Source organism: Schistocerca nitens, chromosome 6 (genome assembly GCF_023898315.1).
Source record: "Schistocerca nitens isolate TAMUIC-IGC-003100 chromosome 6, iqSchNite1.1, whole genome shotgun sequence".
Lineage (NCBI taxonomy): Eukaryota > Metazoa > Arthropoda > Insecta > Orthoptera > Acrididae > Schistocerca > Schistocerca nitens.
In genome coordinates this window covers 519,948,707-519,976,367 of record NC_064619.1, presented here as the reverse complement: position 1 = coordinate 519,976,367, position 27,661 = coordinate 519,948,707, and the positions used below count along the sequence as shown (strand labels likewise).

Sequence of the window (27,661 nt, the reverse complement as noted above, 5' to 3'; positions counted from 1 at the left end):
ATTTTCACTCTGCAGCGGAGTGTGCGCTGATAGGAAACTTTCTGGCAGATTGAAACTGTGTGCCGGACCGAGAGGTTAGCAGGAGAGCTTCCGTAAAGTTTGGAAGGTAGGAGACGAGGTACTGGCAGAAGTAAAGCTGTGAGGGGGAGGGCGTGAGTCGTGCTTGGATAGCTCAGTTGGAAGAGCACTTGGCCGCGAAAGGCAAGGTCCCGTGTTCGAGTCTCGGTCCGGCACAGTTTTAATCTGCCAGGAAGTTTCAGGTTGTATGCTGTATACTGTTTACATCTACATCTACATTTATACTCCGCAATCCACCCAACGGTGTGTGGCGGAGGGCACTTTACGTGCCACTGTTATTACCTCCCTTCCCTGTTCCAGTCGCGTATGGTTCGCGGGAAGAACGACTGCCGGAAAGCCTCTGTGCGAGCTCGAATCTCTCTAATTTTACATTCGTGATCTCCTCGGGAGGTATAAGTAGGGGGAAGCAATATATTCGATACCTCATCCAGAAACGCACCCTCTCGAAACCTGGACAGCAAGCTACACCGCGATGCAGAGCGCCTCTCTTGCAGAGTCTGTCACTTGAGTTGCTAAACATCCCCGTAATGCTATCACGCTTACCAAATAACCCTGTAACGAAACGCGCCGCTCTTCTTTGGATCTTCTCTATATCCTCTGTCAACTCGACCTGGTACGGATCCCACACTGATGAGCAATACTCAAGTATAGGTCGAACGAGTGTTTTGTAAGCTACCTCCTTTGTTGATGGACTACATTTTCTAAGGACTCTCCCAATGAATCTCCGCTATCATATAATCATACAATAAAGGATCCTTCTTTCTATGTATTCGGAATACATTACATTTGTCTATGTTGAGCGTCAGTTGCCACTCCCTGCACCAAGTGCCTATCCGCTGCAGATCTTCCTGCATTTCGCTGCAATTTTCTAATGTTGCAACTTATCTGTATACTACAGCATCATCCGCGAAAAGCCGCATGGAGCTTCCGACACTATCTACTAGGTCTACAATCATCAATAAACGGTTATACACCTATGGATACGTCAGTTTGAACAATAACGTCACTATATTGAACAGCGTAATATAGTGTTAAGATCTAGTCCTATAGGCACGCTTAGTGACGATCATAGACATGAAAAATATTTTTTGGGAGTATTATTCTTCAATGATGTGCCATTTGCTACGTTTCTGTTTTTGTTAAATGTTGCTTTCATAATTTTAACCACTTTTCTGTTACTTAGGTTTTAATTTATTTACGACAAACTCTATCAAAAGCAGAACGATTTTTCACTCTGCAGCGGAGTGAGAGCTGTTTGGAAACTTGTTTGCAAATTACAACTGTCTGCCTGACTGAGACTCGAAACCAGAACCTTTGCTTTACGCGGGAAAATGCTCTACCGGTTCTGCTACCCAGGCACGATTCACAACCCGTCCTCATAACTTTAATTCCACTAACAACTCTCTCCTACTTTCCAAACTTCACACAACTGTTCTGCATTCCAAGTCGGACTGTTACCCTTGAAAGAAAGGACAGCTCAACCGGTAGATCACTGATCGCGAAAAGCAACTGTTCCGGGTTCGAGGCCCTGCCAGGCACACAGTTTTCATCTTCCAGGGAGTTCCAAATCGGCGCCTTAAAAATCACTTGATGAGCCACAAAAGAGAGCTGTTTTGGTACTGCTTTTGTTCCATTCCGCAGAAGGAACGTAGGTGCCTAAACATAGCCAAAACTTAGAAAAGTACTGTGTATCACAGGAAATTGATTTATAAAAAATTAAAATGATTACGTAAAAACGTTGTGGAAAGACGACCTTCAATACACACTACCTGATCAAAAGTATCTGGAGACCTACTAGTGGACATTAAAATGGAGCGTGTCCACCTTTCGTCATTAATGACGGCTTGAACTCTGCTGGGGGCACTTTCAGTGATACGTACGAATGTCTGTGGAGGAATGGCAGCCCAAGACCCAAAACCATAGAACGTAGTGATGTTGGACGCTGGGGTCTTGAGGGAAGTCGACGTTCTAGCTCATACCACCAAGTTAAGGTCAGGACGCTGGACAGGCCAGTCCATTTTATGAATAATACTGTCCACAAACCATTGCTTCACCGATGAGGTTTTATGCATTATCATGCTGATAAACTCAATCGTCGTCTGCAAACAGTTCCTTTACTGTAAGTAGCATATCTTTTCTTAAGCACGGTAAGGAGCCACAGCTTAATAACAGAAGAACATCGCCATATCATGAGAACGCCTCTTCCGTACTTCACTTATCCACTACACATGACCGAGCGAGGTGGCGCAGTGGTTAGACACTGGACTCGCATTCGGGAGGACGACGGTTCAATCCCGCGTCCGGCCATCCTGATTTAGGTTTTCCGTGATTTCCCTAAATCACTCCAGGCAAATGCCGGGATGGTTCCTCTGAAAGGGCACGGCCGACTTCCTTCCCCATCCTTCCCTAATCCGATGAGACCGATGACCACGCTGTCTGGTCTCCTTCCCCAAAACCAACCAACCAACCAACGACTACACATGATGGTAGGTAACGGTCTCCAGGCATTCGCTAAACACAGACCCTTCCCTCGCACTGCCAAAGGCTATGGCGCGATTCACCACTTAAAATCACTCGTTCCCAGACACACACAGACCAGCAGCGTCGTTCTCCACGCCACCTCGAGCACGGCTCAGCGCTGACTACAGCGGCGTGTGGCTTATGGGGTGCTGCTCGGCCGTTGTACCCCAAGCTTTTTAACTCCCGAGGCAGTCATTGAGCTAGCTGGGCTACTGGCAGCACTTTGCAACTCACTAGTGGTTCCTTCCGGATTTCACGCTGTTTTTTACAACTGCCCTCCGCAATGCTCGACGGTCTCTGTGCGCCAATACACGAGGTCTACCTAGGCTTGATTTAGTTGTTATTGTTACAAAGAATTTCCATAACACAATCACATCACCAGTAGTCGACTTTGGCATATCGAGAAGGGGTGAAATGTTCCTTCCGACTGTTACTCGGGAGACGTCGAATGACTAGTACACGGTCGAAGTCAGTGAGCTCTCCTAAACGACATATTCTGCTGTTACTGCTTCCCTAATGACAATACTCCCAGACCCTTTTTCAATTGACAGTGATAAATATATTTCTTGACGTCTTCCTCGCACGTCTTTAACGTCTATAATGCTCTAAACAAAAGATCATTCTGCCATGAATCAAATGTGGCTTTTATGAATGCAGGTCTTCCATTTGCAGCACGTGGACCCTACTACTTTCTTGAAACTTCGTCTTTACTGTACTCCATGAGAGATCAACAGTGAAACATTGTTCTTACATCAAGTCCTTACAGTCGTGTATCTTTCGTTCGTGAACGAAAAAATATACATTTAGGGTGTAACGTACTTCAACACTTCGATATGCTGTCTCAGGAAGTGTATTCGGAGATGAATCACTGTAACAGCAAAAATGCAGAACGAAAAAGTCAGACAATGCAATATGACTTTGTTTAATATACACTTTAAGTGTACACCAGTCGGCAGGTAACAATTATCCACCAACAAAACGCCAACTCCCGCACTTCATGGCTGCTTTAAAGTTTTGCATCCGCCGGTGGTGAAAAGCATAAAAGCTGTGCTAGCACAATGTTCGCAACTGTTTTGTATACCACAGTTTGTTAAACTGCACATCCTGAAGAAAGAAAGAGAGAGGAAGGCTCCACTTTCACGACTTTATAAGATTTTTAGGTTTAGGCAACCATTCAGGGTGGCGACCGTGACATGTTTTACTGTATCTGCATAGGAATCTCGAAATTACCTCTAATGGACGTAACCTGTCAGGATCACCTGTATTATTCCGGAGCTATGAATGAGGCAAATGGGTGGTGTTAACTCATTAAAAACTTATGTATCTAAAAAGACAGTGTTTTCGCTCTAACAAAGGTTTTGATAGAAACACAGTGGTATTTGTAGGCTTGGACAAATGTAATAGGTCGGATGCAGCTCAATTTAAATACGGAATTGTTGGTGTGAGGGCACCAAATGTCACTTTTGTAGGACATTAACTGAACATTCAAAGCAGCCTACAATTTTGGAAAAATTGCAAATGAGTTAATGTCTCGATTATATATCAGATGAGAGGTTTACAAGCATATCTAATTCTCGTCCTCCGACTTACAATTTTAATATCCAGTAATCTGTAACTGCAGAAAATACAGACATCCTACGAAGTTACTTGCAAAGGTAAACACGGTAGGAACGGTAGCCATAAATCTGTCAGCACACCATGACTCAAAAAAATTATTTTTATTGTAAATATTTCGTACAGGAGAGGAGCATCAACTCATCAGCAGCTGAATCACGAACTACAGCATCGCTGACAGGTACTGTATCTGAAAAACGTGGCTGAAACGTAGCTGTCAGAACTTCGGGCCACCAGACGACACTCGCGTCTAATGGTAAACTGTCACCTATGCCGCGACCCCCACAGTCAGACATGTGAGAATGAGATGATTGGAATTTGACGTCCCGTTTAGGAAGCATCACCTCCGTTCCTTCAAGTATTGGGAAGGAAATGGGTCCCGTACTTATCCAAAGACACTACCAAGAATTTGCGTCTATCGATTAAGACGGGGATTTGAATCCCGCCCTTCCTGAAAGTGCGTCCTAGGCAGTACCTACAGCTCCACTTCACTCGGTCCAGATAGGTGTGGAAATTGTATTACAGTCACGTTGAAATATCAGTCGTAAGCCACAGTGACAATGAAATCAGATGAAGTTGAAATTTGGAGAAAAAATCTGATGATCCTCCAAAAGATATTACACGGAAACAGACCATGTAACAAGATGCGATACATGTTATTATTTCGGAATATTATAAGCCATTGAGTACATTCCTTCAGCACACCAATTAATTCAAAAAATATCGGAAAAACGTAAAATAAGCACACTGATGCTATGAAAGTGTATCGGATCTAAAGGCTGAGAGAACCGCTGTGAAAAAGAAGTGTGAGAGGAAGCTGTGTAAGGGAGAGCCGACATCTCTCTAGACAACAAAAATGAAACGTGTACTGGTGCTCAATAAATGTTTGCCATGTACTGCTTTACCAGAGCAATCTGATTGTAGATTAACAGATCTGTTTGTCTTGCTTACCGTTCGACGTAACGCTAGAGATAAGCATCCAGTACTGTGGCTCCAAGATAAATCAGCGATTATTATTACCACGACACTGCGACGCTTGCTCAGACCCTTGTAAGGAAGCTCTTTACACTCACTGTGAACGAGAGAGGTGGCTTACGCAGTCAAAACGTAAGGAAACAGTGCTGCTCGGTAACCATCGACGACAAAACTTAAACATGAAAACACCACTTGAAAACGAATACAAACACACCTGTTCTCATATTCTTAAGGTATCAATTCCCCAACTCCGATCCTTTAAATTACGTAACTATAGTGGTGTTATGAGTGAACCGCTTACGACGCTAATGTACAAAGGAAAATATGTCAAAACCAACTTGCAGGCACACCTCTTGCGCACGTAATGGACCACACGACATACTTGGGGGCGTAACAGACATACAGAGACGTCTCATTGTACGACCACCTGCGACCCTGACGTGACGCGACGGAAAACATCTGTTTTGTGTTACAATAGGAGATATTTGTTTGCTGCACTCGAACATACCTTAGCGGCTACCCTATATATTTGGGATCTGGATTCACATTGCTTAAACGCCTCTTGGACTTGTCACCGCACTGATCTTCAGTACAGAGGTAAGTCAGTGAATATTTGTATCTCACGGAAATTACACACAGAGCGCATCCATTTGTATCGCAATTGGCATTGGATCAGATAGAGATATCTGATCCATTACAAATGCATCCGGTAATACGTTTTTAGGTCTCTCCCAGTGGACAAATAGGGATACCAGTTCGATTTTACACAGAGTACGCGAAGGAACTTGCCCCCCTTCTTGCAGCGGTGTACCGTAGGTCTCTAGAAGAGCGTAGCGTTCCAAAGGATTGGAAAAAGGCACAGGTCATCCCCGTTTTCAAAAAGGGACGTCGAACAGATGTGCAGAACTACAGACCTATATCTCTAACGTCGATCAGTTGTAGAATTTTGGAACACGTATTATGTTCGAGTATAATGACTTTTCTGGAGACTAGAAATCTACTCTGTAGGAATCAGCATGGGTTTCGAAAAAGACGATCGTGTGAAAACCAGCTCGCGCTATTCGTCCACGGGACTCAGAGGCCCATAGACACGGGTTCACAGTAGATGCCGTGCTTCTTGACTTCCGCAAGGCGTTCGATACAGTTCCCCACAGTCGTTTAATGAACAAAGTAAGAGCATATGGACTATCAGACCAATTGTGTGATTGGATTGAAGAGTTCCTAGATAACAGAACGCAGCATGTCATTCTCAACGGAGAGAAGTCTTCCGAAGTAAGAGTGATTCCAGGTGTGCCGCAGGGGAGTGTCATAGGATCGTTGCTATTCACAATATAAATAAATGACCTTGTGGATGACATCGGAAGTTCACTGAGGCTTTTTGCAGATGATGCTGTGGTGTATCGAGAGGTTGTAACAATGGAAAATTGTACTGAAATGCAGGAGGATCTGCAGCGAATTGACGCATGGTGCAGGGAATGGCAATTGAATCTCAATGTAGACAAGTGTAATGTGCTGCGAATACATAGAAAGGAAGATCCCTTATCATTTAGCTACAAAATAGCAGGTCAGCAACTGGAAGCAGTTAATTCCATAAATTATCTGGGAGCACGCATTAGGAGTGATTTAAAATGGAATGATCATATAATGTTGATCGTCGGTAAAGCAGATGCCAGACTGAGATTCATTGGAAGAATCCCAAGGAAATGCAATTGGAAAACAAAGGAAGTAGGTTACAGTACGATTGTTCGCCCACTGCTTGAATACTGCTCAGCAGTGTGGGATCCGTACCAGATAGGGTTTATAAAAGATATAGAGAAGATCCAACGGAGAGCAGCGCGCTTCGTTACAGGATCATTTAGTAATCGCGAAAGCGTTACGGAGATGATAGATAAACTCCAGTGGAAGACTCTGCAGGAGAGACGCTCAGTAGCTCGGTACGGGCTTTTGTTAAAGCTTCGAGAACATACCTTCACCGAAGAGTCAAGCAGTATATTGCTCTCTCCTACGTATATCTCGCGAAGAGACCATGAGGATAAAATCAGAGAGATTAGAGCCCACACAGAAGCATACCGACAATCCTTCTTTCCACGAACAATACGAGACTGGAATACAAGGGAGAACCGATAGAGGTACTCAGGGTGTAGATGTAGATGATATCTAATGGACACATTAACCGCAACGAACGCTACTTGCTCCCATATTCCACTTCCTACAAAAAAACAGAACTTCTACAAAAGATATAGGTAGCATACACTCTGTTGGTTTTGATTCAAATCATCACATATAGTCTCGCATCGTCAAGAATGGCTTTGTCAGAATTATATGGGAAACAGCTGGAACGAGAATGTGAGTGCGTATCTGTCTATTATGTTACATAACATGGGTCTGAAGGAAGGACAGATAATATTGTTGCACAGTTTCTTGAGAATCTGTGGTGCTTTCAATGTTCCTCGACTGGGGATTTTTAACAGGACGACACAGAATCTTATTTAACGATGCCCACAGTCCATACGTATTAGCTTTCAACATGAACTTTGGTTAGTGCTGTTTGCAGAGTGTTCACACCGCACTCGGAAATAAAACAATACGTGGTCGCTGGGCGCTAATCGGTTCCATACAGCAAGAGGCCACTTCAAGTACTCACAGCGGAAGTGCCAACGAGCTGACCGTTAACGAGACATTAAGTGGGGGCAAGATACTCGACTTTGGGTAGATAGTGGTAGAGTTTATTTTGCGAGACGCTGTTTGCAGTATCGGGTGACACAAGATCACCAATGAAGTCACATCTCTCCCCTTGGTTGACGGAGATGACCAGAAATTGACAGATATTTGAACGCTGAGTGCTTCTCTCACTTGATTGTCCGTTGGAGCCTCCAGAGATTTTTTGACGATGATCACACATTTAATAACATTGGTCGCAGTATTGTTCCCCTCAGTCCGACGAGAAAGAGTTTTCCAAACACCCCTAGCTTATCTAGATGTAGTCGAATACGTCTTTGCTAAAAGTTGAGCGCCTATTCAACTCTACTCTGGATGCTGAGGTCCACAGAATTTCTTTATGTATTATTATTCAGTCGTTCACACCACTCATTCCGAAGGGACATTAACGCCTCTCGGGCTCAAGCGAGCTTTCGTTACCGTAATATAATCGGTTATATGCTACCTAAAAGGCATTTTAAGAAATTTCGTCCCTCTCACCGTGTTTGTTCTACAGGACCATCGTTGTCTGTGAATGTATGTCACGTTCACCATTCTTTCCCCAGTATCACTTCTCACTCGCACAATCAGCTTCTCTTTTATTTGTATTCTGGTTCGCAGTGCACGTGAAATGTCTACATTCTGAATGCTGTAGATTCACTTTTCGTCAGACATTACTAAGCATTATCTAAAATCCAAAAACAAAGTTAAGATATGTAAGAGAATTCAACTACTTCATTGTGTACGCTCTTATTCAGCCTGTCTCAGTTTATACCACATTATTTTTGCTAATGGCAGCATGAAGTTTAGTATTAAGACTAATGCCTCAATGATGCCATGATCATCGGCGCTGGTTTCCTTAATAATTTATTTTTTCTAACATCATTTCTCATCCCCTTCTCTATTTAGGAATATCTCCTTTTGAGTTCTGTTTTTTATAGACTGTATTTGTCAGAGGACCTAAACTTTTTACACAATTCTGCGCAACACACTCCTCCATTTCTACGGCACTTTTTTTTTTAACTTTACTTGCAAGAATGTAGTCTCTGTGCACAATAAATGTGACTGAATTCGGTTTTGTTGAAATGATCCATTGAGCAATTTCCGACTTTTGGTGGCACGACACACTCCTCGTCTATCTGCATTCTTTGCAATCCCTCTGTTATTTCACTGACAAATCAGGATATTCCCTGATGTAATTCGATCGAAGTCTTCTTGATTTGTTTCTTCTCCTTTGCACTTCATTTGATTTGTTCCTTCTCCTTTGCGTTTCAATGTGAGATGCTTTTAAAATAGTTTCCACAGCGGAACTCTGTTTAGAAAGAAATCTGGCAGAAATTCCAGAAAAATTTTGGTTGCATGAAAACTATACCAGCGGCAAGACACAATCACTACTTTCACTGTGTGACGGTAATGACAATGTTGTCGACGACAGCACCACTAAAGAGGATTTACTAAACATGGATTTCGGAAATTCCTTGACCGAAGAAATTGCAGTAACTATTTCGGAACTCTAAACACGAACAGCTGCCAACATGGGTAATTTAAAAGTCTATACCTTCAGCGTAGCGAAGTAACTTAGTCACTTGATAAAGACATGCCTTGGTTGACTCCCCGCTACATACGGAGAAATGACCATCGTAATAAAATAAGAGGAATCAGAGCTCGCACAGAAAAAAGTTTCTCACGTACTATTTGAGTGTAGAATGGTCATGAGAAAGTCTGAAAGTGGCTCTATAAACCCTCTGCCATACATTTCATTGTGAACTGCAGAGTAGTCATGTAGATGTAGCTGTAGATCCTTCTACGCTCCCTTGCGTTAATATTTCACTGGGAAGTCGTTTTCCCTCGCAAAATTTGGTAATTAAAGATATTACACATTTTTATTTAATAACTTTAGCTTCAAGGAAAAATGTGATTTGACGTTAGTTCACTTATTTTTTTGCATTAAGAGATATTCAGAGATATCTTCACCAAAGGCACACAGCAAACGCTATTTTTCTTTATAATTTTTCATTGTTCATCTTGTGGATGCATAAACTGTTATAATCATAGTCTGTTATTTTTATTCCTGCCAATAATGACTTCCTTCTCTCTAAAAGTTTTTTGTAAGTAATTTGGAGTCTTTCGTTACACATTTCTTTTAACGAAGAACTTGGAAGTACCTCACTGAAAACTAGGTTACATGTTCCGGAGTTTGCTAAACAACGTCACCTTCAAAGCATTCCTCCAATTGATACTTTCCATTTAATGTGCTTAACATGGTAGAATAAACAAAAATTTGAATGATGTTGTGCTCTTTACCTCGCCCTGCAGACATTCCAATTACTTCAAAGTACGCTCTGTAAAGTGCCAAGCGCTATTTACACTTTTAAGGTATGCTGTCCGGTTTCCGTACTTACGCATGGATGTATCCAAGGCAATAATGACTACATGATTTGCACGCACGAATAGCTGCATGCCGTCGAAACTAATTTAATGTCGCCTGCTCTTTTGCTGCCGAGACTGATGACAACGAACTTATAGTGTGAAACATGTCCAGTACATGCACCTAAGGTGTTGAGTTTCATGATCGCTGAACGACAAGTATCATACTAGGTACAGACATTTACATCAATTACACGTGCAGCCATACCCTGCAAACAAATGTGAAGTGCGTGACAGAGAGTAATTTCCATTGTACCACACATTAGGGTTTCTTCGCGTTTCATTTGCCTAGGGAGCGTGGGAGGATGACTGCCTAAATGTCTCCGTGTGCGTTGTAATTACATTAATCTGTCTTCCCGGTATCTACAGACGAAATACGTAGGTACCTGCAGTGTGTTCCTGGATTCCTCACTAATAGTGGATCTTGAAACTTTGCAAGTCGGCTTTCGAGGGATAGGTGACGTCTACCTTCAAAAGTTACCAATTTTTGTTTCAGTATTTCTGCGACGCTCTCCCGTGGGTCAAACCATCCTGTGACAATTTATGCTGCACTTCTTTGCATGCCTTCAATATCCTCTGTTAGTTCTATCTGTTATGCGTCCCACACACTTGAGCAATATTCTAAGTTGGGTGGCACGGGTGTTCTGTATCGAATATTCATTACAAGCTGACAGCATTTTCCCAGTATCCTACAGATGAAACTATTCCATTTCATATCTCAACAAATTTGTATAACGAAGTGTTTGTATGAATTAACTGATTCTAGTTGCGGCTGACTGATATTGTAGTGAAGGAATACTAAGTTTTCGCATTTTGTGAAGTAAACAATTATACATTTCTGAACATTTAATGCACATTGCTCATCTACGAACAACTTTGGAATCATATCAAGATCTGACTGGATGTTTGTGGACCTTTTCAACGACAGCACTTCATCATTGATAACTGTATCATCTGCAAAAAGTCTGAGGTTACAATTAATATTGTCAGCCAGGATATTCAGATGCAAAGATAAATAGTAACGGTCCTAAAACACTTCGCTGAGGCATAACTGAAGTTCCTTGTACACCAGTAGATGACGACGTGCCACCCAAGATAATATAACACCCCTATCAAGAAATCTTAGTCCAGCCATAAATTTGTTTGATACGCAAACTACCGCACTTTCAATAATAAGCGCTAGTGTGGTACGAGTAAAACGCTTGTCAAAAGTCAAGAAATACTACCTATACTCTTTTGCCTTGTTCACTGGCTTTCAGAATGCTGCAGAAGCGCGAGTTGAGTTTCGCTAGACCGGTGTTTTCCGAATCCACGCTGCTCGGCGAAGAGGATGTCATTGTGTTCGAAATATCACATTATGTTTTAACTCAAAACATATTCTAAGACTTTATAACAGATCGATGGTATCAGGTGGATCATCTCTGCCACCATTCTTGACGTGGAAATGACGTGTGGTTCCTTTAGTCACTGAGGACAGCGTTTAAAAAACAAAACAAAAAAATATCTACAGTATAGTATGGTTGGACTTTACATCGCCTCTCTCTTGTGTTCCAGATGAACGCGCTGACTTGTTTGCTGCTAGTGCTGGCTCTTGCCGCCTTGGGCGAGGGGAGAACTTTTGTGTTCGAGAACCAACGCGGGGAGACCATATGGGTGGGCGCCCTCGGCAATGCAGGCGTGGCTCCTCCTAACGGCGGCGGATGGGAAATGGCTGCCGGTAGTTCGGTTAGTACCTGACGTCGAGTTATGGCGTGCCGTTTCTGGGATATGAACAGTAGTTGACTTATGGAAGCATATAACAATTTCGGTACTATCAGTATTTACTGATGATATTATTATTATTACTATTTTTATTATTATTATCACTATTTACAATTCATGTACTTCGTACATTGCAGGTCTAGCTCTCTAACGATGCCAGCTTGCCAGCGAAATAAAGGCATAATAAAGAAATAAATCTCAAATTCCAGTGCAGAATAAATAAAGGGGGTTCGATTATTACTTGTTTTTCCGTCTAAACAGTACTGCAAATTTAGAGAGCTCTGGATCAGACACATTTCGCTTTTATTTACAAACCATCAATGGTGGTTCCACTTTTACAGGGTGTACATAAAGTCCGAGAACACTTTCAATTATTTATTGCACAAGAACTAAACAGTGTACAGATGTCAGACATATTGCATTTTTCATTAATACGGTAATCGAATTCTTGCCACACCCGTCGCAGCATTGCACATCGTCGACTGTGGCAATCGCTTCCCGTATTCTCTCCCGAAGCTCTGCTACATCACGTGGTAGAGGCGGTACATACACCAGATCTTTAGCGTGTCCCCACAGAAAAAAGTCACACGGAGTGAGATCTGGTGATTGGGGAGGCCATTTCATGAAACAGCTGTCCCCTTCTGTAGCACGGCCGATCCATCGATGCGGCAGCTCCGTGTTCAGGTACCCACGAACTTCACTATGAAAATGAGGTGGAGCCCCATCCTGTTGAAAGATGAACGGAGAGACCGATTGCATTTGAGGCATCAACCATTGCTGACTCCTTATGAATGTCTCTCGTACGCTCTCCACATTCACTTCACTCAGACTGGGACGTCCGCTTCTCGTTGCTGGGCACAAGCAACCCGTCGTAAGGAATTTGTTGTGCCAGTGGTAAATGGCCTTCCTTGATGGTGGCTTCTTACCGTACTTGGTTCTAAATATCCGTTGAATAGCTGTAGCACACTTGTTTTTGTCGATCTCCAACACACAGAAAGCCAGCCGCGGTGGCCGAGCGGTTCTACGCGCTTCAGCCCGGAACCACGCGACTCCTACGTTCGCAGGTTCGAATCCTGCCTCGGGCATGGCTGTGTGTGATGTCCTTAGGTTAGTTAGGTTGAAGTAGTCCTAAGTTCTAGGGGGCTGATGACCTCAGATGTAAAGTTCCATAGTGCTCAGAGACATTTTGAACACACAGAAAGCTCGCCCGCACCTGAACTCGCCATGTTTGCGACTAGCGCTGAATATCGGCAAATTACCAAACTACGCTGTGGCGGTATATATGAAAAAAAAAAAACCTATCAGGATTTCTCTTCAAAATGACATATGTATGATATCTGTACAATATTTGGTTCTTGGGCAATAAATAATTGAAAGTGTTCCCGGACTTTCCGTACAGCTTGTATACTATGCGTTACTACATTTTGCTATTTATGGATTAAAAACAACTTTTCCTTGTGAATTTAGTGTACAGTTTATTTACAACGTTTATTATCATTTTTTACATTTTCTGAAGTCTGCAACTTTTTTTTTCATAGCTGAGACTGAAGTCGAAAAAACGTGGTTGTACTTTCATACCTCACGATTTTTCGACTTTTCGGAACACACTATTTCTACATTTATGTTCTTTGCACATCACTCCTTTAACACTTCATACAAGCTGTTTTAGTTAAAACTTTGCTTTACTTTACTTTCACCTGTTTCGCACTCACCACTCTGTTTTCATGTTTTTTTTTTTTTTTTTTACGTGTAGGTCGCAAGTGTCGTCAACGTCGCGAATGTATTGGTTCTAAGTACAAATCCATCTCTCTCTCTCTCTCTCTCTCTCTCTCTCTCTCTCTCTCTCTCTCTCACACACACACACACACACACACACACACACACACACACACACACAGTGTGTGTGTGTGTGTGTGTGTGTGTGTGTGTGTGTGTGACAGAGAGAGAGAGAATCAGGGGGAGGGGGCAAATAAACAGATATATAATAGATACTACGAAAGCTGGCTATCGAAACGAAAAGGGAGATTCTTTTTGTTTGTATTTCAACATTGTGTACGTTTTCCTGGGTGGTCAGCAATGTTGTGGTAAGCGTGTAGATGAAATGAGACGCTCGTGGGCGTGTCACGCAGCTGACGCTCGAGCTGGACGACGCGTGGGCGGGCCGCTTCTGGGGCCGCACTGGCTGCTCGTTCGACGCGTCCGGAAGAGGCACCTGCCAGACGGGAGACTGCGGCGGAGTGCTGCAGTGCAACGGCGCCGGCGGCGTGCCTCCGGTCACGCTCGCCGAAGTCACCCTGGGCGGCTATGGCGGCAACGACTACTACGACATCAGTCTCGTCGACGGCTTCAACATTCCCGTCACGGTGAGTTCACACTGCGAGGCCTTTCCCACTGCCCAACATTCCTATACTCCCGAGTGGCAAGAATACACGTAATCTGCGATTATCAGCAACAGCTGTCTGCCTCCACATCTTTACTCTGCAAAACACCTTACGGAGTGTGACCGGGACGTTTCTGTGGTACCACTCCGCGCTATCCTGTTGCACTCATGAATACATGCGTTAAGTTCTCCATGGCCTTTCTAAAATAAGCGGTTTGGGTACAGGGAAGCAGGCCACTGTGGCCGAGCGGTTCTAGGCGCTTCAGTCCGGAACCGCGCTGCTGCTACGGTCGCAGGTTCGAATCCTGCCTCGGGCATGGGTGTGTGGTATATCCTTAGATTAGTTAGGTTTAAGTAGTTCTAAGTCTAGGGGACTGACGACCTCAGATGTTAAGTCCCATACTGTTCAGAGCCATTTGAACCATTTTAATTACAGCTTTCATTGTATTGTGGAGGAAGGAAGTGATCCGGCTGATACTGTAATAGTCGTATCTATTTATGAAGCGAAGATGTAACGACAGAGCACACTGAGAGAATTAACCGTGGCCCCTGCCTCACTAGCAACCATCTCTATTGCAGATGACTCCTACCGACGTGTCTGGCGGCGGTGACCACTACCGCTGCAACCCAGCGACCTGCCCAGCCAACGTGAACGCCCAGTGTCCCGCAGAGCTGCAGCAGGTGGTCAACGGAGCCGTCGTCGCTTGTAAGAGTGCGTGTCTCGCCTTCAACACCGACCAGTACTGTTGTCGAGGCGCCTACGGTACCCCTGACACCTGCCAGTCCACCACTTGGCCAACCAACTACCCTGCCATCTTCAAGGGACTCTGCCCTGATGCCTACAGCTACGCCTATGATGATGTTGCCAGCACATTCACGTGCTCGAACACAGGCTACAGGATCACCTTCAGCTGAAGCACATAGCTGGTCGCCAAGTCTGATCTGCTTCAGTACTCACGCTCCTTCTTAGCGCCTGTCGCGTAGTGCTATGTAGTTGATGAATAAATGAATAAATACAAACGATTCAAAACAATGAGTCGAAAAATCAGTCAGTTCGTTCAGCTGACAGAATTATATATCCCCACTGTACCCGGTAAGTGATGAACTACTGTTGGTAAATAAATGAAGAAAACGATAAATCAGTCTATGAATAAGAAAAACATAGCTGGAGCCGTTATTGCAGACATCATATCTGTAACAGAGAAAGAAGACTTCGCTAAAAACAGTATCAAAGAATATTTTGTGTGGGCTGTGCATGGTATGCGACAGGACACACATGCTGACGCTACAAGAAGCAACGATGCACAAATATAAAATTGAAATGTAGCTGAGGATTTTCTCCTCCTGAAGATGGAACCAAACGGCCCGATATGTCACAGAACATGAGAAAATTAAACTTCTCTGGGACTGAAGGCGGTTTATACACTGGCACAATGTTGGACAACTGAATTAGACACAAATACGCAAAAGCGACTAACATCCGCTTTCGCCCAGATGACGCGACGTGGTATCTACTCCAAGAGACACCGAAGACGTCCTGATCTGTGACCGCCCAAAGGCTCCCCGCAAATCACGGATACTGGTCGTAGAGTGCATTTCTCTACTGCATCCCAGACGTCTCCAATATGACTGAGTTCAGATCACGGGCGTATTCAGGACTTTTGGGGTGGGGGTACTTTCTAGATTTTATAAGAACACAATTATTACTACTGAATTTCAGCAGTAATTTTACTGCTACTAAGCAAATACTCAATCGCAGAATACCTAGTTCCACTTACTTTTAGCAAATATTTATTTGTCGCGGCAGGTTGGAAATGTGATTCACTATTTCCTTTGGATCCAGTAGAATGCTGCGATGCACATCTCAGTTTTGATTTATAATGTTCCTTCGGTAGGTTTTCAAACGTTTTAAAGTCGAAAATGTTCTTCCTAGTGTTTGTGTTGAAATTGGCATGGTGACTAGAATTTGGAGCAGAGTTATAATATTGGGAAAAAAGTTTTATCTGCATGCCTCTAACGACGCCAAGGCGTTCTCTTGTCTTGTACAGGGTTCTTCTTTAAGCCATTTATGTTTCCGAATGGAAAATTCTCCAGCTGCAGACGCAGGTTGTGGTAACAATGATCGATTAAATTTGACGGGACTCCGGGATATCTCCAGAATAAACAGAAGCTGGTTTCGCAGTTGGCTCAGAACGTTCATTTAAAAAAAAAAAGATATTTATTCAGTAAAGATAACTGTTTCTCTCCCACCTACTTCATTTATATCCCGTAAACAACACTGAATTTATTGCATTAAACACGTTAATCGCATCCAATAGTTAAAGTTAGAATATTTGCAGAAATCTGACACAAAAAATTAAAGGCAATTCACGATTTTTCCCTCGTCACTCGCTGTTTTCGTGGTAAACTGGAACGCACGTCTATCATCGGCATTACTGTTTATAGCGTAGCGATATGCACTGACAATCAGGAAACTGTAAGATGTGAGTTAGTTGCCCTGTGCACTGCAAAATGTATTCCCAAACTGAAAAGTTGTTATCTTCCGTCCCTGTGCTCCCTTACTGCAGATCTAGTCAGGCGCAGGTACGATTTGCACACACTATTACATCACATACCAACGTGGCTCACTGCACTACAGACCGTGCTCCCAAGTTGGGAAATTGTCATCTGTCGCCTCTGTGCTCCCGTACTGCAGATCTAGTCACGAGTATGTACGCTTTGCAGACAATATTAAATCACACACCAACCTGTGAATTACTTAAATCATTTCCCATATACCAAACGCTATGGAATTTTATGTACCCTTTCAGAAAAACAATAGTAACACGCGGTGAGTTTCACTTGTACACTAGAGATAATTTCGGAGATATTCAAAATTATTTAAAACCTAGATCTTACAACTTCCCATTAAAAGCAACATTCTGACTCGTCAATATGTTTTTGTAAATATATCAGAGGAGGAATTAAACCAAACACCTCATCGCTAAATATTTAGTCAAACAGTATTTTATTGTTAAATAGTTAGTCAAACAGTATTTTGTTCATGGGAATATAAGTCATGTAGTGTTTTCAGTTTTCAAACAGTAATTACATTATTCAGTTATCTGACTTTACTATTTTCACTTATTCTGTTGTCAGAGTCAGCGAGAGGACGAATACAGCATTTATGGGACGAATGAATCCCGAAAATTGTTAAAAATTAATGGTGAATGAGAGTGTGAATCTCATTGTGTAATCGTACAGTGAGTCAAATAGTTCGTATGACATGCTTATTACGGAGTAGCCAGTTTGAGGATTCGAGAAACAAGGTTTTTATTCCTGTCCTTAAGATAAGTTGAGATGGGTTTGTTTTGGTTTGATTTGCTTTTAGAAAAATAGATGGGTGGTAATAAAATTAAATTCGGGGTTGGGGATTCGTCAACAAGGAAAATTACCATGCCGTCCTCAAAAAGCTACGAAGCAGATTGGCTAAATTACATTCCAGCCAATCAGAGAGGAGAATGAACGTGTGTTTTGAAAGCAGAAGAGTTTTGCGCTCACTCGTCTCGAGGATCTGTTGTTCGTTCTAGTAACTTTGTAAAAAAATTGTAATATGCGTTTACACAGTCGTTTTATAGAATCTCGAAATGTTAGGATGCACTGTAAATGATGTTTCCAGAAGTTTTGGAATTTTTAGCAAAAAATTATGAATTTCTTCCAATGCACTAAAAAATTTCTCGTGGCATGCTAGGCAGACGTTTTTCAGAAACTTCCGTTACTGAATATTGGTGGGTTGTGTAGCATTGTGCGAGCATACTAAAATGATAACCATCGCCTGAGCATTCAAACTGTTTGTTCAATGGTAAAAATAGCGGTTCTCTGGATAGCAGGTCGCGAGTTCTACCCTTGAGAGAGAATGTGCTATGACAGTAAAAGGAGTAGCGCAAACCACGTGGAAGTATACGCTTCTACGTCAGGAACTGTGTGTAAGGGCGGACTTGGTAGCAGTACTTGGGTTACTACAGTGAGCATACAACAAAGTCACTTTAGCTAGGAACTCGTTTTGTTCACTTACTTCGGTCAGACCTGATAGAATGAACCCTCTTACAGGTAATGTAATAAAACTACTTATGCACCGAGCTGACACGGATAGCGCAGACTGTCTTCAAAACAGATTTTTTACGTTGAACCATATTATACGTCGTATCAGGGTAGTCCGTGCGTCTAAGGAGTTCACTAAGGGAAGTGAGTAAATGTCATAAAAAGAACGACACCGTGCCGCGGCACGTGTACTAAGCAACAAGGGATATTAGAAGTGTAGGCCACTGGGGAGCGCGCTTTGTCATTGGTCAGCTACTTGTCATGTAGACAACTCGACCGCCTCTTTGCATCAGGAATGCTTTGCCAATCGTAAGAAAGAAATGATCCAGGGATTCGACGTTACCCGCCTGTAGAACAAAGCAAATACCTGTGCTAATGGGAAATCTAGCTCTTTTTAAGGCTATTTCGAATATCTCGGTACGCCCAAGGGTCAGATGACCTGAAAGCCACACAGGCACCTTCATCCCCACGGAGCATTCCTCAAACCATTTCCACAGAACTGGGACCGATGGATGGTGCTTTAGCTTCCTGCAGGTGTAGGTCTCTTGCTGTAGAACAGATGTATGTATATGACCGGACACATGGTTCCTAAATCTTTCGGCGGTAAGAGATGATGGTAGACGTACCGCAGGCCTCATTTTAACCCATGTAAACGCCCCACACTGGAGAATGTCTGCATCAGTGGCCTTTAACGGTACCCTGTTAGCAAGTAGCATATATCGTCTCCCGTGGTTTTCGACGTACATGTAAGCTGTCATCGGAATATATGAACGCATACTGCGACCCATTAATGAAGGCGATTTCTCCCAAGCTTGGAGTGTAGAATGGCTGCGCTCCTGAACCAATGGTAATCTTTATCCGCCGCACGTTCTGTAGAGAATACTGCACAATTTCATTGCAGTAAAGAAACGACCTCGTCGAACCAACAAAAGCTGTTGCAGTTATTATTATTACGACATCTCTTTGCGGTTTCTCGACGTCGTTCTTCGTCTACAGTGACGTGCAGCGAGGAGACGTACACATACACTGTGGGTCGTGACGCTGCTCCTCGGTTGTTGTCCAGCACTGAATTCGCGAGTAACGTGCGGTACTGTGGCCCGCCTGTCTGCTATTAAAATCCGCGATAGTCGAAGGCGACCGTTGTCATAAAAATCTTGTTACCCACTGCAGTTATTCTGGGAGTGTACGTCTTTTGCGAATAAAGGAAGATAAAAGTTTAACGCCCCATCGATGACGTAATCAGTAGAAACGCAGCACAAACACAGATCGGTAAAGGTTGAAGAAGTATGTCCGGTGTGACATATTCAAAGCAACCGTCCCGGCATTTGCCTTAAGCGTTTTAAGGAAGGAAATTCTTGATCGACTCGGTGGCTAAATGGGTAAATGTAACACGACAGATCAAAAGGTCCACGACTCAACCCTAACTCAACAGGATATTTTTTGTAACTCTTATTCCACCTGTGGCAATATTTGTTAATGTGAAAATTCCAAGTTCCCATGTGCTTCGTAGTCCTTGTTAAACTGGAAGTCCTCCAGCATTATTAGTTCGGTAAAATCATGTGCGAAGCATACAACTGCTTCCAACGTGATACTTCAGCGAAATAGCTTTCCAAGAACCCGAGAAAATTCCAGTCCTATGTAAAATCATGTGCGAAGCATACAATTGCTTCCAACGTGATACTCCAGCGAAATAGCTTGCCAAGAACCCGAGAAAATTCCAGTCCTATGTAAAATCGTAAACGAGTCGAAGGCTTCTATCCAGTCACTCGTTGACCTGTCTAGTGTGGCAATCGAAGACAGCGAAAAGAAAGCTGAATTTTTAAATACCACGTTTAAGAAATCATTCATGCAGAAGGATCGTACAAATATACCGTCGTTAGACCGTCGCACAGACTGCCGTATGGGGGACACAGCAATAGGCATCCCTGGCGTAGAGAAGCGAATGAAAAAGTTCAAAACAGTTAAGTCATCAGGTTCGGATGGAATACTAATTCGGTTTTATTGAGAGTAATCTACCGCACTGGTCACTTACTTAGCATTTATTTATCCGAAATTCAGATTTTTCTTTTTTCACATGATATCCTGCGAAACATAGATGAAAGGCAACAGGCAGATTCCACATTCATAGATTTCCGGAAAGCGTTCGACACGATGCCCCACGAAGATCCGAGCATACAGATTAGGTTCCCAGATACGTGAGTGGCTCGAAGATTTCTTAAATAATAGTACCCGACTGAAGAACGAGTCTATTGTCGCTAACGTACATTTCGAGTAAGGACCACGGAGATAAGAAAAGAAAAATCATGGCTCGTACGGAGGCAAAAAGACAGGCATTTTTCCCTCGCGCTATTTTCGATTGGAACAGGTACAAGGTACCCTGCACCATGCACTATATTTTGGCTAGCTGAGTATACATTTAGATGTAGATTTGAAAGGTCTGACGGAGCAAAGGGCATAACACACCCAATAGGAACATGCTTAGTACAGCTCTCCGGTGTTCAAACTAAACTTCCGAGTTGAGGGCAGCTTCATCCACCTTAATCGTCCTGCTTTCAGTTCACTACGTAAACTGTCCAAATTGCGTAATAAGAACCAGTTAATGATTAATCTCTTTCCTGTGAGTAAAAAATATAAATAAAAAACATATTTTTCTTGCCATCAAGACAAGTTGCGTTTTCATTTTCGCCAAAACACTGCAAAAAGGGGGTAGGATACTTGAGTTTAACGTCCCATCGATGATTATTAGGTATGAACCAGCCCACGGCAGTTTTGTCTGCAAAGTAATTCTGGAAGTCAGAAGACCTTCGGATTTTGTTCTACAAAATTTCCAAATGTTTTCCCACAAGTGTTTTGGTCTGCGTCAACAGCGTAGAACACATCGCGAATAATGATTTCACGTAACTGTTCAGAAGAGCTTCCAGTTACCGTGAAAATTTTGCAAACCTTAATGTGATAGTCTTTTGACATCATACGAAGTATTTCATCTATTATTTCTACAGAAAAATCTCCGTCTGGCGTCCAGAATGTTAGTTCTGTAGTGCTCATACAACGTGGTTTAAATTCATTTACCTTGTACTAACAAGTCTCGAGTGCTGATGCAAATTCCCCAGGCACTTCCCTCAATTTATTTTCATATGAGGAGAAAACCACTTTTCTGGAGTAATATTTTAGCTCTACATCCAATTCGGCTCTGTCCAAACTACGAAACGTTTGACACCCTTTTGTTAAGGTACCTTCCAACAAGCAACTGCATCTTGCATCACTTGAAAGTTTGAACAAAATGGTTCCAGTATTTCTAGGAAATGTATAAGACATCCCTATCCGCCACCATTATTAATACACCAATGAAAATGCATAAGTTTAACAGGTAATGTATAATTATAAAGAAACACTAGTATGGAAGTACTTTGATGGAGCTATGATGAAAGATTATATCAGACTGAGATACGCACTATACTTATATTTCCCTCCACTGTAAAAATAGGTTTAAACGTAAACAGATTCTATTAATACATACAAACCGACAAGGATATAGTCGATGCCTCTGTTCTAGCCAGCCAAATGTTCAGCGGGCCAGATAAATAATTAAGTTAGTCAACAACTAGAATGATTTTCACTCTTAGTTATGGACTAAAAATCACCCTAGAACTACACCTGAGCGTTTATCATGAATCTTTCAGCAGGACACGATTGCTAGCTGCAAATAAACACACTCTATATTCTTGATAATGAGGCCGTAGCCTTGTTGGCTCCTCCCTCAACCCTTGTCCTTCAGTTTCCTCTCCGAAATATAATAAATTAATGTACGATACTTGGTTTTCTCCCGCGGCTACCGGGTTCTGAATGGGATGATACGAAAATACCCAGGACAAATGATACGCTTGTTGCAATTGCAGCCAACCCACTCGATAGCATTGTATTGTAGGGAAACAGAAAAATCTGCAATGTCATTGAATGCTGCGTTTCTTTCGTCGTAGAGCGTTTCAGACATTTTGCACGAACTTTTAAAATCCTTCACAGAGAAATATTTAGTGTGTCTATTACATGACGTACGTAAGTGTTAGCCATAACAACACAAACTTTAGGCCGCATACTTTGTCTCTCTTTCTCTTTTTTCCAGTCCCTAATTATGAGAGCTGGACGGGCTGTCGTTGAACTTCGAACTTAGTTCCATTGAGCCAAATTTACCAGTCGGCTGTGAGTGGGGCAGGGGGAATCATAACTGAGAATATTTGGGAAGGGATTTCGAATTCTGGCATTCGCTTGATAATCATGGGAAACATCTGAAAACATTAGTCAAACTGGGGAATTGTAACAATTTTATTTCTGGAACAGTACTGTCCATTATTCCAGATAAAAATGAAAATTTTGTATGAGTGTATGTTGCGTGTGCGTACATGAAAGCGTTACGCAAAGGAGGTGTGTTTATGCCGTGTGTCTGCTCCACACACTCCCATCTACTAGAGTGAATCACCCTCCTTTCGTACCAGCTTCCCACTCCCTCTCTGAAGAATGCAAAGAAAACGTGGGAGGATATTACAAAGTCCGCAATGAAAGAGGTATTGCGCAACATTTCATGTCAACACGCCTGTTTTCCACAACGCCTATAAATTACTTTAAACGTAATACGCGTATCAAATTGATCTAAATGAAGTACTGAAACTAACTATCAATTAAAACATCAGAAGTAAGTGGACTTTTTCTCTTTGTAGTTCAGTTTTTTATGAGCGTGTCCCCTGAGATCCCAGGTTGCCAGTGTTAGTGCGAGTTCATGAGGCGGAAAGAGGACAACAGGTACAATTTTTGATGCCGATCATGATGATGCAGTAAGTATAAGTAAATAACAGTACAGCAGTGTATTTAACCAAAGCGCGTATCACATGATAATGCACCTGAGTAGACGAGTAAGCATCTTTGAAGACGGCGCAGCTTACGATTCAACAGATAAAATCTTTATTAGAGTTGAGAAAATCTTACTTATTTTCTACAAAGTAATGACAGGAACCTAGATCGCCTTGTAGGTATACGGCGCAGGCTAAAACTTGGAAGTGAGGAAAGCCACACAACGTAATTGTATGTGACTACTGAACGACCATTCGCCTCATGTATACGTTACGTTATCCAGAGAGAATCCTGTTCTAGGCACATATACAGGGTGAATTTGAAATCCGTTGACAAAATTTCGGAGGTTGTTCTGGGATATTTTCTGAATCGTTTAATGCGAGAATGTCGTGGACTGCAGTGTACTGGGTTTGGGGGTGCTTCTCTACATTCTTCAGCATGTAGAGGTTTCTACAAACTTATTCGACTATTTCTTTCCAATTATATATGTAAAGCGAATTATCAGTGAACTGCTGTTTTCCTATTGATCAGACAGACAATTATAATACATTTTGCACTAGGTGTCTAAACTAAATAACAGTTACTGGTCTACATCTATGTAATTCCCCGCAAGTCACTGTAAAATGCATAAGAAAGGGTACTTCGTACCACAGGTAGTCATTCCCTCACCTGTGAGGGAAAAAGGACTGCCTGCGTGCCTCTGTACCGAGTCCTATTTTTCCTCATTCTGTAATTATAAATCGTTCTGTAGTCTGTTGCAAAGACTGCACCAGTTCGTGATAAGGATGTCTTCTTCCCTCCAAAGATCCCCATGTACGCATTACTGCAACACCCTTGTACTGGTCGAACCGAACGGAAACAAATTCAGCAACATGCCTCTGCATTGCTTCGCCGTATTCTCTTAATTAGTCCGAGCAGGGCAGAATCCCATATACACGAACAACATTCGAGAACGGATCGCCCAAGCTTTCTGCAAGCTCTCTCCTATACCGGAGTGCTACCAGCAGTCTCCCAACAAAACGCAGTCGGTCATTCGGTTTCTCCTACAACTGACTTTACGGGCTCCAACCGTTTCCTGTCTTTGCACATCTTTACGCCTGGATATTCAATCATCATGAATACGTGAAGCAGCATAATTTTAATATAAAATACGAACATTTATAGAATATTTCGTCAGAACTTGAGAGGAAAATGGACATACTAAAACCTGATATAAACAGCACTTACGTTCGACAGTAACATTAATTTTTGGTGTGAAACGGCTTTCGGCTGTCTAGGCCGTCGTCAGACAACTTAAGACTGATCAAATACAGCTGCACAAAGACTCTTATTTACAAAGGCATGTGGCATTTAAAGATTAGGAATCTATATGAAAAACACAAAACTGGAATGCTTCAGTTAACCGGCAAACCTGATGTTTGACTAACCTAATCTACACAAGTTATATATAATTAAAGTTTTGAACATGGCTACGTGGTCAGCGACCGTTTACAAAGTAAAATTAACAGCAAAAGCAGCCCTCGGTCGCAGAAAAGGCGTGTTTTGAGCCAGGATTCGGCACTGCTATGAATGTGTTCATCAGAAATAAAACTCTGAAATTGGCATGCCGCATATTAAACTTATGTTTATATATAATTAGTTAAAATCTCTAATTTATACACAAACTAGTACTGAAGTACACACAAAGAATGTTTGCGTCAATAAACCTTATATTAAACGGTGATCATAGATAGAAGTACATGAATAACTACTGGACTGGCTGACCATGAAACGTGTTGAATAAAAAAGAATTTTTTCCACGTTTGCTGAGCATGTTTTGAATGAATGCATTTCTTATGATATTAAATAGGATGCTCTTCTTTGATCAAATAAAGGCAGAAAAGTAACAGTACCGGAAATTCTGGCTATTAATAAACATCAGTGACCGAATCCTGACTTAATCCTTAATGACAAGTATATTTTCATTATTCCCCTTTGCAGCAGCCAATTAATACTGTTCTCGCCCTAAGACGATATGCTCGCAGAAGTCATGCACGTGTTTTCCATTCCCCGCACTGCGCTGTCTCCTTCCTTTCCTCTGCCCCCAACCCACTCCCCCCGCCCCTCTCTCACATCACCACACTCATCAACCCCTGGATTTTTGTAGTCTGTGCCAGTACTCGGTGTACTGTTTTGTCGCTTATACTGATACAATTGTAATCTTTCAGTACAATACACTATAAGGTATATTGGAACATACCTTCTTTATGTGTTTTTCAATATCAGTTTGTGCATAATGTACAGATTTTCACTAATCTCTGCACAACTTGCGCATATCAGAATAATTAGGCCATTCAGGCATTGGTTTTACGGATTTATAGTCATACCTTCATTTGAGTCTAAAATATTCAATGTGTCATTACCAAATATTTCTCGCTTTGTATCTATCTAAAATTGAAGAATTTCAATTTTGCTTTTTTCGTATTTAGAAATAACCTTTAAATGCCACAAGCCTTTGTAAATAATAGTCCTTGTACAGCTAGAAAGCCTCGCTGATGTTGTGTGAACTATTTTTCAGCATTAAGTTGTCTGACGACGACGTAGAAGGCCGAAAGCCGGTTCATAATATAAAACAAAATGAATATTATTGTGGAACATTGATACTAGCATTCCAGATTTTAATTATATTCGACCATCTCGGGTTTCAAGCCGCGTCAAATGGTTAACTGGCCACGAGCTTTGGGCAGAGATCTCCTCTGCCACTGTCCGTGGCTGACTGTCGTGTAAATACCGCTGCCTTCCATTGATAGTGACCGGACCAAATATCTCACGAAATAAGCGTCAAAAGAAAAAACTTCACAGAACGAAACTCGTCTAGCTTGAAGGGGGAAACCAGATGGCGCTATGGTTGGCCCGCTAGATAGCGCTGCCATAGGTCAAACTGATATCAACAGCATTTTTTTTAATGGGAACCCTATTTTTTGTTACATATTCGTGTAGTACGTAAAGAAATATGAATGTTTTAGTTGGACCACTTTTTTCGCTTTGTGACAGATGGCGCTGTAATAGTCACAAACTTAAAAATACGTCGTATCACGTAGCATTCCGCCAGTGCGGACGGTATTTGCTTCGTGATACATTACCCGTGTTAAAATGGACCGTTTACCAATTGCGTTGTGATCAAAATGCCCAACGGGCGTGTGCTATGTATGCTGCTCGGTATTCTGAACGACATCGTCCAAGTGTCAGGACTGTTCGCCGGATAGTTACGTTACTTAAGGAAAAAAGAAATGTTCAGCCACATGTGAAACGTCAGCCACGACCTGCAAAAAATGATGCCCAAGTAGGTGTTTTAGCTGCTGTCACGGCTAATCCGCTCATCAGTAGCAGACAAATTGCGTGAGAATCGGTAATCTCAAAAACGTCGGTGTTGAGAATGCTTCATCAACATCGATTGCAGCCGTACCATATTTCTATGCACCAGGAATTGCATGGCGACGACTTTGAACGTTATGTACAGTTCTGCCACTGGGCACAAGAGAAATTACGGGAGGAAGACAGATTTTTGGCACGCGTTCTATTTAGCGACTAAGCGTCATTCACCAACAGCGGTAACGTAAACCGGCATAATATACACTAGTGGGCAACGGAAAATCCACGATGCCTGCGACAAGTGGAGCATCAGCGACCTTGGCGGGATAATGTATGGTGCGGCATTATGGGAGGAAGGATAATTGGCCCCAATTTTATTGGTGGCAATCTAAATGGTGCAATGTATGCTGATTTCCTACGTAATGTTCTGCCGATGTTACTACAAGATGTTTCACTGCATCACAGAATGGCGATGTACTTCGAACATGATGAATCTACGGCACATAGCTCGCGTGCGGTTGAAGCGGTATTGAATAGAATATTTCATGACAGGTGGATTGGTCGTCGAAGCAGTATACCATGGCCCGCACGTTCACCGGATCTGACGTCCCCGGATTTCTATCTGCAGGGAAAGTTGAAGGATATTTGCTATCGCGATCCACCGACAACGGCTGGCAACATGCGTCAGCGCATTGTCAATGCATGTGCGAACATTACGGAAGGCGAACTACTCGCTGTTGAGAGGAATGTCGTTACACGTATTGCCAAATGGATTGAGGTTGACGGACATCATTTTGAGCATTTATTGCATTAATGTGGTAACAGCATGCTTTCTCAGAAATGATAAGTTCAGAAAGGTACATGTATCACATTGGAACAACCGAAATAAAATGTTCAAACGTACCTACGTTGTGTATTTTAATTTAAAAAACCTAC

The 27,661-nt window shown here is 42.4% G+C and overlaps 2 protein-coding genes across 3 annotated transcripts in view; one reads left to right on the top strand and one right to left on the bottom strand.

Moving 5' to 3' along the window:
- Positions 1–27,661, bottom strand: part of LOC126263007 (angiogenic factor with G patch and FHA domains 1) — a 291,119-nt gene that overhangs the window by 27,312 nt on the left and 236,146 nt on the right. The gene's annotated exons all lie outside the window — the stretch shown is intronic.
- LOC126263008 (uncharacterized) lies at positions 5,667–15,485 on the top strand. The gene is made up of 4 exons (XM_049959972.1): positions 5,667–5,784; positions 11,866–12,036; positions 14,202–14,435; positions 15,032–15,485. The coding sequence occupies exons 2-4, from the start codon at positions 11,866–11,868 to the stop codon at positions 15,365–15,367; spliced, it is 741 nt and encodes a 246-aa protein (XP_049815929.1). The 5' UTR covers positions 5,667–5,784; the 3' UTR covers positions 15,368–15,485.

Excerpts from the sequence above, each read along its gene's own strand:
- LOC126263008 (XM_049959972.1), top strand. The coding sequence starts at position 11,866 with ATGAACGCGCTGACTTGTTTGCTGCTAGTGCTGGCTCTTGCCGCCTTG. Across the intron at positions 12,037-14,201 it reads AAATGGCTGCCGGTAGTTCG|CTGACGCTCGAGCTGGACGA; the intron begins GTTAGTACCTGA and ends CGTGTCACGCAG. Across the intron at positions 14,436-15,031 it reads GCTTCAACATTCCCGTCACG|ATGACTCCTACCGACGTGTC; the intron begins GTGAGTTCACAC and ends TCTCTATTGCAG.